We start from the raw sequence: 14613 nt of genomic DNA on the forward strand, positions 1-14613 counted from the left end.
GATCGTAGTTGCGATGTCCCCGTTGGCTGCTGCGTATCGCTCTGCTGTTTGATTATCGTTCTCCACGTATTGGATAAATGCAGAACGTCGTCTCTCGTATTCAGGTGTCCGGACTTTTCTATCTCGATATATATATATATATATATATATATATATATATATATATATATATATATATGTATATATATATATATATATATATATATATATATATATATATATATATATATATATATATATATATATATATATATATATATATATATATATATATATATATATATATATATATATATATATATATATATATATATATATATATATATATATATATATATATATATATATATATATATATATATATATATATATATATATATATATATATATATATATATATATATATATATATATATATATATATATACAAGGCTGCCCAAGATTGAACAATGATACTTACACAGCATTAAACATGCAGGAAATTCAAAAATATATGATGATCTACCAATAAACAGAAACGAATTTCTATTATGTTTTTGTCTTCAGACGTATGTCACTGTTATTTATTTATTTAATAACAATATTATAGGTACAACTGTGTCGACAAAGCAGTGCCGGACGCCTTTAGCCATTTGCTTGAGGAAATTCATAAACTGGAAAGCGAATTGGGACACCTGCCGCAAAAGTGGAAAGTCCTTTGGGATAAATTGGATATTCCGGTTACCGATTCTTTAACGGTAATTATGCGGGCTCGATTTTAGTTGAATCTTATTAACTCAATAAAAATTTTAGCGTCATTCTTCCTTCAATACCGCACTTGTTCGATCGCATGGTCGGCTGGTGCACAAACGTTCAACTCTGGAAATACTAATGAGAGGTAAAATGGTGGGAGCCGCGGAATCGTCATTGGTCTACTCTCATCCGCATAGGTTCGAGAAGTATAATTATTCGACCCCATCTCATTGCGATCTGTGTTCGAGTGTACTTTGGGGGCCTGTTAAGGTAATTGCAACTCACACCTCCAGCAGTTAGTAGTTTCTGAAAATTTCACAAAAATTAACAGTTTTTGTTCTGTATAAATTAAAATAAGTTTATCTATCAAATCTTGCTGAAAAAATAGTTCTTAAATATTTCTCAACCCTATAATATAAAGCTCCACATGACATCGCAATTCAGGCGAGTTCTTCTGTTTCTATTTTTGATAATAATGTTCTATTTAAAAGTCATTCGTCTATTATTTTAAGTTGCGCAATCTTCTCTCATTGTAAACCAATAAAACACAAACAAGAACGGTCCAGACCATTAGTTGCTAATTTGGTAAAACAACCACAATCTTAATTCATATATATGTCAGTGTTGGTATAGATCTACAATATAACAAAAAGATGTTTTTCTCTCCTTAAATGGCTTTAAAAAATTTCAAATGTACCGAAATTTCAATTATTTCAAGCACCACTATGTCCTAACCATAACGTCAAGAAGTATGTATATAAACAATTTATGTATGTTCTACAGAGAGGATTTTTATTTTAATTTATTCACCAACGGTATAACCATACAGGGTTATTGGCACTATAGGTAACAAAATATTGCTTGTCCCAGAAGTGCTAAATGTATCAAAGTTACATTTTTTAATTTTTATTTTCTTAACTTAGATTTTGTCAAAATTTTAACTTGTCAAATATTTATACATTACAGCTTCAATTAGGTTTATGATACCTAAATCTAAAGGTTAAAGAGCAGTGGCGACAGTGCATCTCCCTGTTCGAACCCACTGTTAACTGCAAAGAAGACTGAAGAAAGGAAACAAAAGCATAATGCGAACAGCCATTGCAGAGGCAATACTATTTAAAATCCAGGTAGCTTGAAATTTCTGCTAAACAGGTCGGTTTAAGGAAGACCAAACAAAATACATGATAACAGCAAAGGCAGAGCAAAGAGACAGAATAGGCCAAAATGTTACAATGGACCAATATAATATTGAAGGGGTTCAGGAATTTAAATATCTTGGTGTCAATGCCAGCCACAGCTGTTTTGCTCTTCAAAGTTCAATGAAACACGAACACGAACCTTCGACCAATTATGACATATGCATGTGAGACATGGACGCTGATAAAACACAATACGTCTAATAAAAAATACACAACAGTACCGAACGAACAAGGAATGGGAAGAACTAGATAATCACCCAGACGGCGTCAGAATAATAAAATTATAAAGATTCAGATGGGCTGGCCATCGTAAAAGACAAGAAAATCAACGTCTAATTAGATTAGTGTCGGATGGGAAAAGACCGCTGGGAAGGTCGAGATTGCATTGGAGAGAAAACTGAACCACGAGACAAAGCAAGAAAATCTTAAGATTTGTAAAATAATTTAAATTTTGTCGAAAGTAAAGTAATAGCGAACCGCGTTTTTCCAGAACATGCGAAATTATTATTTTTGACCTTATTGAAACGTTTGCGTTGTAGAACGAAAAAATCCTATAATATATGGCCTGTTCTGATTAAAATATAAAACTTTGCCATTTTTAGCACTTTCAGGACGACTTGCCTAACATGAAAGTAATTTTAAAAAATCAGCATTATAATAGACCCCCATACATTTGTTTGTATTTTGGTTACAATATCTTGTGTGGTACAGTGTGAGTAATCATGGAGAAAACATTCTCTAGAATTTACTAAAGCGTAATTGAAACAAAAATCTCTTAATAGTTTGTGAGTTACAATGCTCTCGGTAAATTGAGACCATATGTAAAATGATTATGTATATTTATTTAATCGTATCCAACAAATCTATGCTTGCAAATGTTATACAAGACAATGAAATCAGCATATCCTCTTCCCTATTAGTGTTTATGTAAAAAGAAGATTTAGAAGAACTGAATATCAATGGCAGTCTTTATACTTAAAATTTAATTAATATTAAAATTTGATTATGCGCAGCTTAGATCCTACTACTATGTACAAAATAGAAAATATTTTGGGTCATTAATTTAGTCGCGATGAAAACAAATGGAAGACATCTTAGGCAGCAGTACAGTGCATTGGTTTTAGATTTAGTAAAGTTTATATACATATATATACAGAGAAACACGATATTGATGATTCTAACGCTCTAATTTTAATAAATTTTTTTTCGATTGGTTTTTTCAGACGGGCATGCGATGTATGGATTGCGGCTATAGTTGTCACGAAAAGTGTGCCGAGAGTGTCCCAAACAATTGCACGAAATATAAAACTATTTCTGACACGAGTACTTCACAGACAATGCAGATTAACACCGGAGATAACGGATCCGTTAGTTCTGGTGGGTTATTTTACGTTCTCGAACGTCGATGACGGAGTTCTTTTAACCGCAGGTAGCGCACGACAAACGTCTAGTCAACAATACTACGAGCAATTCTCTTCCAACGTAGCAGAAAACAGGACTCACGAGGGATATTTGTACAAAAGGGGCGCGTTGTTGAAAGGATGGAAGCAGCGCTGGTTTGTGTTGGACTCGATTAAGCACCAGCTTAGGTATTATGATGCCATGGAAGATTCGCATTGCAAAGGATACGTCGGTATAAGAAAATAATGGGCATAGGTTAGAAGTTTTTGTGTAACGTTGTCAATTTTAGATTTAGCAGAAGTGGTATCGGTGAATGCGGCGCCACCAGCACCAGGTCCTCCTAAGAAAACGGATGATAAAGCGTTCTTTGATGTAAGTATAAATTTCTACTACTGATTTTATTCATTCACTGACTACTTTTATCTAAGATGGTTAAAGTGTGATCTGAAGAATCCGCCTTCTTTTGTTTTGCCTCGTTTTTAATCGATTTTTTTTTATCAAAGGAGTAATTTCATTGAAAACAGCTATTATTTGACGTCATTTTCTGTACATAGTTGTTTTTCAAAACATAAACAGCAATAATTTGATTTTGTAATGTCGGAATTTGTGCTGAATAAAGTATTTTTGTTTTTAAAATGGGTAGAAGTGCTGCAGAAAATCATCATATTCTTGTAGATGTTTATGACGAGACTAGCTGAGCAAAATTATTTGCACGTTTTAAAAGTGCCGATTTTAATTTTGAAGACAGAGAACGACCTGGACAGCTGAAAGAAATTGGAAGAATTAGAAAAGTTGCTTAATGAAGATTGACGTGAGACTTCAAGAATTGGTTACTTCACTTGGAGTTAGGAATTAGAAATGATTTGCAAGGAGGGACGTTGGGTCCCATATGAATTAAAGACAAGACTTATTGAAAAAGGAATTTTTGATTTGTGATTTACTGCTCCAATGCGAGAAAAGAAACGGATTTTTGCATCGGATCGTCACAGAAGACAAAAATTGATTTATTACGAAGAAAATCTGAGGTAAAGCCTGGTGAACGATCAACAATAGTGGCAAAAAAATATCCAGGGATCTAAGATTCATTTGGCGGGATCAGCTGGGTGTGGTTTATTATGAGCTGTTAAAACGAAATCAAACGATTGCAGGAGCACATTATCGACTACAATTGAATTAAAAAAAAAATGGCTTAAATATGACAAACTGAAATGGAACGTCCTACTCCACCAGCCGTACTCTGCATCGAGTGATTACCATTTATTCAGAAAATGGGCTGCTTCGTGGATCGCATCTAAAGACTAGCAGTTTTTCCGACGTGGGATCCGTCTTTTGCCGAAAAAGTTGTAGACAATATTTCAGTCCATGTTTTGATATTCATTTATGATAAATATTTTTCCCATTAAAAAAAAACCCTACAAATTAATTCCAAGGATTAATAGTTAATTTAATGTAATACATGATTTATTCCATAACATTAACAACAAATTTAACGCCATTTTGACGGGAAACGTAAACTTCTAGTTGGGGTCGCGAGACCAAAACAATTTTTTCTAAACTAATGATGATGTCACCTTAAGTTTTGTTAACATCGTTTATTTGGTCTTGTTGCTCCCAGATGCATACTTTTATAATTATGCTAAACGGATAATTAAAAATGGTCTAAAATTATGCTAAACGGATAATTAAAAATAGTCTATATAATATGTTGGCCTATTAGAAGTATACAGAGAATAGAAATCAATAGGCTTTTCAAAATAGACACCCACTTCATTTTTTTAACGCCCTGTATTTTTAAAATTTTGAAACTGCGTTAACGTTAGTCTTGATCTTTTTTTGGAAATAAAAATTATTTTTTACAAAATTTGGCAGAAATAATAAGGAAAATAATTGCATTATTGATCTACAAGTATTATAACATCCCGACCTAGACTAAAATAATACAACTAAAAAATATATGACCGTTAGTACAAACCATTAGTATAGACCATTAGACCATTAGTATTAAATTAAAAAACTTGTGGACTTGAACTACTTTAGCTATGGTATGTTAGAGTACTTTTAGGTCAAGAATGAATCGCTCTTTTTCTTGATAAGCTAAAATACAAGCGGTTTCATTTAAAATTAATTTCGTATTTTATAAAATGTGCATAATTTTGTATACACCCTATACGCAATATCTTATGCGAGACAGTAGCCTATTGGCAAGCTGTAACCAAAATTTCTGATTTCTAGGTAAAACTATTGATAGATAGGTAGATAATTAATTATTTTAGTGATATATGCTTTATACCAAGAGAGCGGTTACATAGAAAGTGTTTGGTTAGTGACCATTGTTTTCCATTTTCCATAATAATTCCAACAGGCCTGAAAATGGACATCAACTTCAAGGAGCCCTGTATAATAATAGAATTAAACTGAAACCAATTAATTTCTACCAACAAACAGCACTCATTAACCTCAGATGATTTCCAGATGTTATACGCCATCCCGATGTTTCCCAACGTGGGGCCCCCGCCCACAAGGGGGCAATTTGATAATAAAGGTCAATTTCAGAATACACTCTATACGACTTTATCGGTGACATCGGTGACAACAAAACAAGCAAAATCATAAAAAATCGCCGTAAATAATTATTAGGTATAATTTCGTTTGACTTTACTAACACATCAACTGGGTGATTAGAATCGTCAAGTAAACTTCCTCGGGGATTCACCGCAGGGTGTGTCGCTTGCCATGGGGAACCGAATGTTTAAAAACTCGCTAAACAACGCTGTTGTCCGCACCTAATCTGCCCAACTCAACTTCTGTAGTGCTTTGCACATCTTTCAGTTGGTGTTGATTTGAATGAGTGCCCATCAGTTAATCGTTAACGATTGATGAAGCATTTAAATTTCCAGAAAATTATATCAAGTGGAAAAAATATTGCTAATGTTTTATATACATTTAAATAAATATGTTTTTTTTAGTATACCTGTACTCTGTCATGTTGAATTCAGTATGACACATATTTTGTCGTTAGTTTTTAATTGAACTTTTTTTTAGACCATAGTAAAATGAGTGATACAAGCAAAAAAAAAGATCGTCAATATTCCGAGGAATATTTAGAATTTGGTTTCATACCTGCTGCTTACGAATCAATGAAAGGAGCTCGTTTTGAGGCGCATTTGAAAGCTAAACATAGTGCTCATATTAATTCAGATATGAGTTACTTTAAAACTTTAAAGAATTTTTTTGAAAAAATAACAAAATTAACGTCACTATTTACTGCTCGTACTTCAATTAATAATCATCTTACCGAAGCTAGTTATCAAATTTCTTTATTAATTGCTAAAACTAGAAAAAATCACATTATAGGAGAGAATTTGATAAAACCGTCAATATCAGCATTTCTTAAAACGGTTCTGGAAGAAGATGACAAAGATGTAAAACCTATGCCGCTCAGTAACAATATTGTTAGCAGAAGAATAGACGAAATGATCGAAGATGTTGACATACAACTTGTTGAAAAGCTGAAAACAAGAAAGTTCTCAGTGCAAATGGATGAATCAACTTCGATAGACAGTAAGGCAGTATTAATAACTTATGTAAGATATATTGATGAAAGACATTTTGCTGAAGAAATGTTGTCCTGTAAAAGATTAGAAAGCACCACTACCTCGAAATATATAAATATAATAAATATAGAATAAGTTAAAAAGCTACTTAGATGATATACCAATGAAAAATACATCTTGTGCGGCATATGGCGGCTCCTAATATGATGGGCAAGAAAAATGGCTACTTAAAATTGATGAAAGGTGCGAATCCAGAAATGATTCTTGTACATTGTGTCATTCAAGAAGAACTCGCAGAACTGCAAAATGATGAGTGAGTAAAAATTTTATTTAATGTAAAAGGAGCGATGGCATGGCTTTGTGAAGAAATTATAACTAAATATCCAAATGCAACCAAACATGCAAGACAACTTTTACTACCGTTTTCATCTTCATATTTAGCGGAGTGTGGATTTAGTGGTGTAAATGATTTACTGATAAAAAAAGAAATCGATTGGATATAACATAACGTGGAGACATCAGATTAAAGCAAACTAAATTGGGACCTAATATAAAATATATGTGCAGCAAGCATCGAGCGCAAGGATCGCACTAAATTAATATAGAAAACCTGTCTTAAAATTATGTTGAATTAGAATGTTCACTTTTTCATTATATGTTTTGAAATATTATTTACTGTTTTTTGATAGGTATTTCATAGTGATATCTTCCTTAAACCTATCATTTATGTTTCTTAAGTGAACAGATCGATTTTTTAATGTTAAGTTAGAAATGTTACTGTGAGGCATGGCACAAAAAAGGTTGGGAAATACTGCTCTAACCAGTTATTTGTCATCAACTTAAATTAGTCTAAAAACGATTTTTTTTTCAGTTACGTACTAGTCGTCGAACCTATAATTTTTGCGCGACAGATTCTGCCTCCGCTCAAGAGTGGATCGAGAAACTTCAGGCGTGTCTGCAATAAACAAAATACTCTTAATCCAAAGTTAGGTAATCAGTGTTGTCTTAAAATCTTATTGTAACAGTTAGCCAATGATAATATTTTATAATTATTTATGTATTTTTTACACAAGGCGAATGCACAAATATGTTAGTTTACGTTTTACGTTTTTGTAATATAGTGGAATTTTATATTTTTTTATATTAGTTGTACAGCAAAGCTCAAATATATAGAATAAATTGTTACTTTCATTGAACTTTCCGAGTTTATGTCAGTTTTTTTTATTGTTCCATTGACATTGTTTTAGAATTGCTTTCACCTAAAAGTTGATGTTGGTTCATGGTGTAATTTGCTGTCTATCATTCAAAAAGTGACCCATCACGAACAAGAATATCTAGTTCAGTTAAGTTAAGGAGAATTGTTACATGAAAAGGGCAATTCTACTATACAAATAGTTTATAGTTATGAAAGCAAAGCGTGAGCAATCCTCGTGAGATGTGGGTCTTATCAAACGGTAGAATTTGATTTTTTTGTTATGTCATTTTCAATATATAAGGAGCACCATTGAATTTCTTGAACCAAACCTAAATTAATTATTTTTTTTTAAATTCTATCGTTTTATAAAGGCATGAACGCTTTACAATAAAAGCTCTAGTTTGTAGTGGTGGTTTTAAGCATTGTTGGTGGTTAATTCTGATCATTTGTAAAGTGCATGTCATTTCACAATACAAACAAATAAAACTTGTCAGACACAAAACTGGAAATAAATGTGCTTCTTAGAAAATTAAAAACTTATTTTTAATACTTGAATATCAATTTCATTATAAATTGCACTTTGCCCACCACCAACGAATTTTTGTTTAACGTGATTAACTGAGATTAGCTAATTATGAAGATACATCAAATTTTGGTCTAAATTCTTTAAAATATAAGCAAAATAACAGCATTAAAAGGCTAAACTGTAATAGGGATCGTTCTATATGATAATATATGAAATTTCATACTAGTGGATTAGGTGACGTCATTCCTGCAACTGAAATAAATGATAGAAGTAACTAACCTAAGCACATCCAAAACTGAATGAAGCAATATGTATAATATATAATATGTAGAAACTATTTTTAACCCACCGTGCGTTAAAGATATATTATAAATTAATCGTTCCTCACTCTATGAAGGTTGCATAACTGCATTAAAGCTTAAATTTGCAATGAAACATTCTTTCTAGATAAGCATCTATGGCACTTGATGTCGTTACAGTATAATTCAAATTGAACTCAGTTGTTTTTTGTTTTCTTCATTATCAATATATAATGATAATTTATAATTCATAAAGATTGGCCCTTTGGCTTACGATTAATTGCCCAGCTTTCCTTAGAAAGAAGCATTAGTTTAAGTCGCATGCGCCATTCTTCCCCCTCTCTGGTTATTAACAGCGAGGCAAGGAACGATGGCAACGAATTCAGTTTGAGGAAGACGTTTGGGCAGTGAGGGTGTTGTTAATCATGCAAGGAAATTTTAAAGTTGGAGATTTGGTTTGGTAATTTTTTTATATTTGGCTTTTATAATTAACAAAAGGAAAATATTTTTTCTTTTTTTAGGGCAAAAATGAAAGGTTCCCCACCATGGCCTGCACGGGTAAGTATGCCGCCACTCGGAGCTGTTAAAATGCGCGCGCATTAAATTCAAACCGTGTGTTAACCTACAAGTTTGTTTTGATTTGTTAAATTTAAAAACACTTTTGTTGGTACAGGTTGAGAAAGCGACGACGCCGAGAAAAGGCCAAGTGCACGTTTATTATTTCGGTAGCAAACCCAGTCAGTAAGTTTCCTTTTATTTTGGTTTGGGTGTGTTACTTTGTTTGTTGGCATTTTAGTGGTTGGGTTCAAGAAAATTGTGTTAATCCTTTTGACGAATACAAAGACCAACTCAAAAATGTTTCCAATAGATCGGATTTCAAAGTCGCTCTTCAACAGATTGAAGAGTACAAATTGGTAAGCAATATCTTATAGAGGGTAAACTTATTTGTGTTAACAAGTTACTGTCATTAAATTGAGTATTGCTCTTAAATGGGGATAGGTATATTAAGAAACAATGTGGGTAACAGTTTTGTTTATATCTTTTTAGCAAATGGCTCCAGAGTCAAATGAAAATGAAGGGGATGAGGAAGATATCACCTCTAAGAAGGGAAAAAGGGTATGTGTAAAGATTTTTAATGATCCTTGGTTGGTTTTTAACTATTTTTATAGTAATCTATTGAATGTTTCATTGTTCTGATTACCATTTGTTGGTTGTGAACTTTTATTTCAATTGTTAAACTGATTGAAAAGTACCAATTGGTTAGTAATATTGTGTACAGGATAAACTAGATGTTTTGTAATGGTATATGTGTACCAAGTAGCCTCGCTATCACATTTATCTAATATAACTCTTTGTTCTAAAGCCAATCACTAATGAGTCAAATGAAAAAGAAGACGAGGAGGAAGATGTCAGTCCCAAAAGAGGAAAAAGGGTATGTGCCCCAACATTTTTAACAAATTTTGTTTGTTCTTTTTATTTTAGTACCCAAAGTAAATTGCCTGCTTTACTGTTTGTTGAATCTGAACTTTTGTTGTAATTTAAGTCACAAGGCATGGCATTTAATTTTCGATACACATTTTAAATTGAAAAGGTGTATAGTTTTGTTGGAGTGTTTTACAAATAATTCTATAATTCATAAACTAAAAGAAATTTGGCAACACTGTGAACAAAAAGGCAGCTTTAAATTATAGCTGTTATTTCGGAAATAGCAATAGAGATATCACTTAATATGGACGCCATCTGTATGTTGAAAATTGTATATTATTAAAATTTAAAAACTTCTTGGTATATTTTTAATATAATGATATAATTTTGCGAAATTTATCAAAAGACAAAAACTGTGATGAGGTATAACTTAGGTTGGTGGATTTTTATGTCTTTGGTTATTCTTATATTTTCTTCCTTAGACAAAACGGAAGGCGAGCAGCAGTGAAAGTGAAGGAGGCTCCATCTCAAAAAGACCACTCAAAGGGAAATCTTCCAGAAAGTCAGAATTTCTCTCTTCTCTCAGATCAGAGGAGAATGGAGTGAACAGTGGAAGTTTGGGAACAGAACTGCTTAATATGCCGTCTGTTCTTGAAAGGCCGGTAAGTATGCATTTTTTATTTTTTTTTTAAATTAAAAATTATTGTTCATTTAATATTATGGGGTTAAAACAAATTACAAATGTCCTAACCGATGCACACAACACTTGACTTTAGTAATTATAGATAACTAAAATTATTGAAAAATTGCACGTTTCAACTCTTGTTCAATTAATTTCATGTAGAGTTCTCACAGTGATTAGTGTTAAATATTTTGATGTATAAATGTTGATGCTTCCTAGTATATAGATTTGTATGTAAATATCCATAGTCAGGTCTAATTGTCTATAAATTTAATTCAACTAAACTAAACAAAATTGTGTCTTGCCAGTTTCTCTATAATGGGTGTTGTGATTTGGATATTTTTTGAAAGAATTTTTAACTTTTTAACGTGAGTGTGATAAATTCTACTTATCAAGAAATATTTTAAAAATAAGAAGGGTGGTAAAGTGGTTATTATTTATCTCTGTTGTGAAAAAATCTCTTTGCAGATATTGCCTAAAATCAAAAGGTAAACATTTAAAAAATATTTTCAACTATACATGGTCTTCCATAAAAGCCTGTTTTTAAAAGTGGAACATCAGATATATTTTTGCGATCTAAATGTACCATTTCAATTGAACTTGAATTGATATGTATGAGGAACAGTTACAAAAGTGGTACATGATAAAACATCAGAAAAAATGGTTTAGAATTTGGCAATTTGGCTACAAACATTCTACTAAACTCTTAGTTATGCGATTGATTGAATTACGATATATATTGTATAATAATATATTAGTAATATTATATTAAGGCAGATTGACAGAAATGTTTTTGGCAAACAAATTCGATAATTTAAAAAAAATCGCGGTTTAATATAAACATAATTGCATAAATGGAATGTTTTGAAAATTTGTCTTTTTTATGAAAACATCTTGTAAATTGTGGTAAACATGCACACTATTGCGCCTGTTTCGAAATTAATATACACAAATTTTATGGTTTCTTTCCCCAGCTACAGTGGTTAAATTCAAGCAGCAAAATACATTTTTTGATGTGAAATATAAAAAAAACCTGTGACGTCTGTGCCAGATTTATTTGGATTTTTTTAAGAAAACAAGGTGAGCCAGTCGTTTTTGCTTGAAGGCGGTCGACAAAATATCAATGAAATATCTAAAATCGTTTGAACATTATGAAAATAGTTTTTTTTTTCTCAACAGCCTGTAATATGAATTGCAAACCTTTCCGGACATGCGTCTATATAGTATACTAGGGCTTATTGTAGAATAGGTCATAAAAAGAAAATATAAGAATAGAATAAAAGAAATATATTGTATATTTTTGTTTAAATTTCTCCAAACTGAAAAAAAAGGATTAAAAAATTCTGTTATATATAAGAAATATACAAAATCTACTAATAGCATCTGCATCTTCAGATAAGGCATAGATTGATAGCGCTTTCCTACATAGTAGTTATCCTTAAGATGGAGGAAGGATTCATTTTATAAGAAATAGTAAATTTTTATGCAGTTTGTATAAAAGTCCAGTTTTGCATTATAGTAGTATACATATATTTCAATAGGATTCTCCGGTTGTCGATCTGAATACATGCTCGGAGTTGCTGAAAACCAAAGATATATCTGCTTCAACTCTGACATTTGGATTTTTGGGACTCGGAATAATGGGGTCGGGAATCGTCAAAAACTTGGTCGCTTCAGGGCACACCGTCAATTTATGGAGCAGGAATCCAGAAAAGGTAAGTCTTGTAGAGGCTGGGGATTGTATCTATAACGCCATACATGGTCGCTCTTAGTTATTTGCTTTCTAGACGGTTTATCTAGATATGTCTTTATTATTTTCAATTTGCGTCCGTTGGAAATATTTTTAGGTGGAAACCACATGCAAAACCAAAATTCAATTTTAATCGATGTGGCGCTTGACGAATATGACAGCGTATCATTTTGATTGCATTTATGTTAGTTAGCTATATCTTACCGTTATCGAAAAAAAAGAGTTCTAGATTTTAGGATTTTAATAGTTGCGTGCTTTAATTAAACAGAAGGTCAAACTTAGATAGTTCCCTGAAAGCGTACAGGCGCTCTTTCCTGGCTTTTTAGATGGAACATACAGGGTGTTTAAAAATAATAAGTTTTATACAATTTTTAAAACAGTTTATTGAGTATATTAAATAGCACACTTTGTATATTGTTCCATTTTCAAATTCCAGGAAAGTAACTAACCCAATTTTGGTCAAATTTCTCTATACTTAACTCTTGTAATTTCCATAATCAACATTGAACATAGTCATTTTGAAGAAAGTTTCGCACATAGAATGAAATTTGTAAAATCTCATTTTCATTTTATTTTAGTTATCTTGCCCTTTATTGACAGGCAATAATCAATCAATCAAGACAAAAGATTCCTTCCTGTCAAGCTCCAAAGTCTTCTGGAAACTGGAAATATTTTCTTTGCGTGTGAAATTTTCATGGAAATTACTATGTTCGATGTTGATAATATGTAATAATTATTAAAATTACAAGAGATTAGTATAGGGAAATTTGAACAAAATTGGTTTAGTTCCTTTCCTAGAATTTGAAAAAATATATTGGGTGTGCTATTTTAAGAAACTCAATAAATCTTGTGTCTAGAATTCCAGTACAAGATCTTATTTTTGAGACGCACTATATATTAATAAATTAAAGCACTGACCATTAAGATTTTTTCAAGGTTCTTAAAAATCTAGTAAATTAATTTAACGGTAAGATATAGGTATATGGAAACGTGAACAAAATGTACTTTGTTTGTTGAGTAGAATCTAAATATGAAATAATATACAGGGGGTGCCATTTAAACTAAGCAAGATGTTGCAACGTTTATAAATAGGCGACAACACTAAATATTTAAAAATATTTTTGAGCACCTCCTTTCACATTACCATGTATAATTTAAAGTAAATCCACTGATCTGTTCGCCAGACAATTCTAATATCCACAAATCCACTGTGCGCCACCCCATATGTTGGCTGAAGGCTTGACGTATTTTATGCATATGCAATAATATGCTAATAAAAAAAGGAAACATGAAGACAAGGAAATATGTTTTTAAAGAAAGCGACAAAAATTGCATCTGAAGCAAGCTGTAATATGATGGTGCAAAGTTCAGATCACAGGGATGTATTTAAATTATAAATCCCATGATTTACTTAGATATTGAGAAGGCGTTAAATGTTTGATAAGGTATAGTTTCTGTTATTCTGCTGAGTTAATACAGAACAGAGGAGAGAGAGAGCACAACTTGGCAACAATGAACGGCAGTCGAACATAGGTATGGCTTTATTTATTTCAACTAAATATATGGTGCTTATACTATGGTATGGCACTATAAAAACCCAAATCGTCAAATCGCTGTGCTTACGGAATAACCTTACGTGCTGCCTAGACAAGCCGTGCCAATTAGCGTAGAGAATAACGTATAATCAATACGTCCATGATGCTAGAACTTTAACAACGTCAAAACGGTTAAAGCTACAAGCCTCAAATGTTCATAGTAAGTTGTAATGGTAAAAAAAAATGTTGTAAAAGCGACATTACACAATCGTTGGGAAGTGTGTAAACTAAGATAGCTAAGGGTCTTTAATTTAC

The 14613-nt window shown here is 31.9% G+C and overlaps 2 protein-coding genes across 3 annotated transcripts in view; both read left to right on the forward strand.

Moving 5' to 3' along the window:
* Positions 1 to 8589, forward strand: part of LOC132704354 (myotubularin-related protein 13) — a 31116-nt gene extending 22527 nt beyond the window's left edge. For both annotated transcript variants that reach the window (XM_060674301.1, XM_060674302.1), the window contains 6 exons: positions 590 to 737; positions 793 to 1002; positions 3155 to 3308; positions 3361 to 3564; positions 3622 to 3704; positions 7758 to 8589. In XM_060674301.1, the coding sequence (XP_060530284.1) occupies positions 590 to 737; positions 793 to 1002; positions 3155 to 3308; positions 3361 to 3564; positions 3622 to 3704; positions 7758 to 7850 (892 nt within the window). In that variant the 3' untranslated portion in view covers positions 7851 to 8589. The remainder of the gene's footprint in view (positions 1 to 589; positions 738 to 792; positions 1003 to 3154; positions 3309 to 3360; positions 3565 to 3621; positions 3705 to 7757) is intronic.
* A 641-nt stretch (positions 8590 to 9230) lies between these two features.
* Positions 9231 to 14613, forward strand: part of LOC132704356 (cytokine-like nuclear factor N-PAC) — a 49042-nt gene continuing 43659 nt past the window's right edge. Inside the window, exons 1-8 of the mRNA XM_060674306.1 lie at positions 9231 to 9366; positions 9428 to 9464; positions 9580 to 9647; positions 9703 to 9820; positions 9954 to 10022; positions 10270 to 10338; positions 10814 to 10993; positions 12555 to 12728. Of these exons, the coding sequence (XP_060530289.1) occupies positions 9332 to 9366; positions 9428 to 9464; positions 9580 to 9647; positions 9703 to 9820; positions 9954 to 10022; positions 10270 to 10338; positions 10814 to 10993; positions 12555 to 12728 (750 nt within the window). The 5' untranslated portion in view covers positions 9231 to 9331. The remainder of the gene's footprint in view (positions 9367 to 9427; positions 9465 to 9579; positions 9648 to 9702; positions 9821 to 9953; positions 10023 to 10269; positions 10339 to 10813; positions 10994 to 12554; positions 12729 to 14613) is intronic.

Source organism: Cylas formicarius, unplaced genomic scaffold, assembly GCF_029955315.1.
Source record: "Cylas formicarius isolate icCylForm1 unplaced genomic scaffold, icCylForm1.1 PGA_scaffold_7__23_contigs__length_41026272, whole genome shotgun sequence".
NCBI classification, from domain to species: Eukaryota; Metazoa; Arthropoda; class Insecta; order Coleoptera; family Brentidae; genus Cylas; species Cylas formicarius.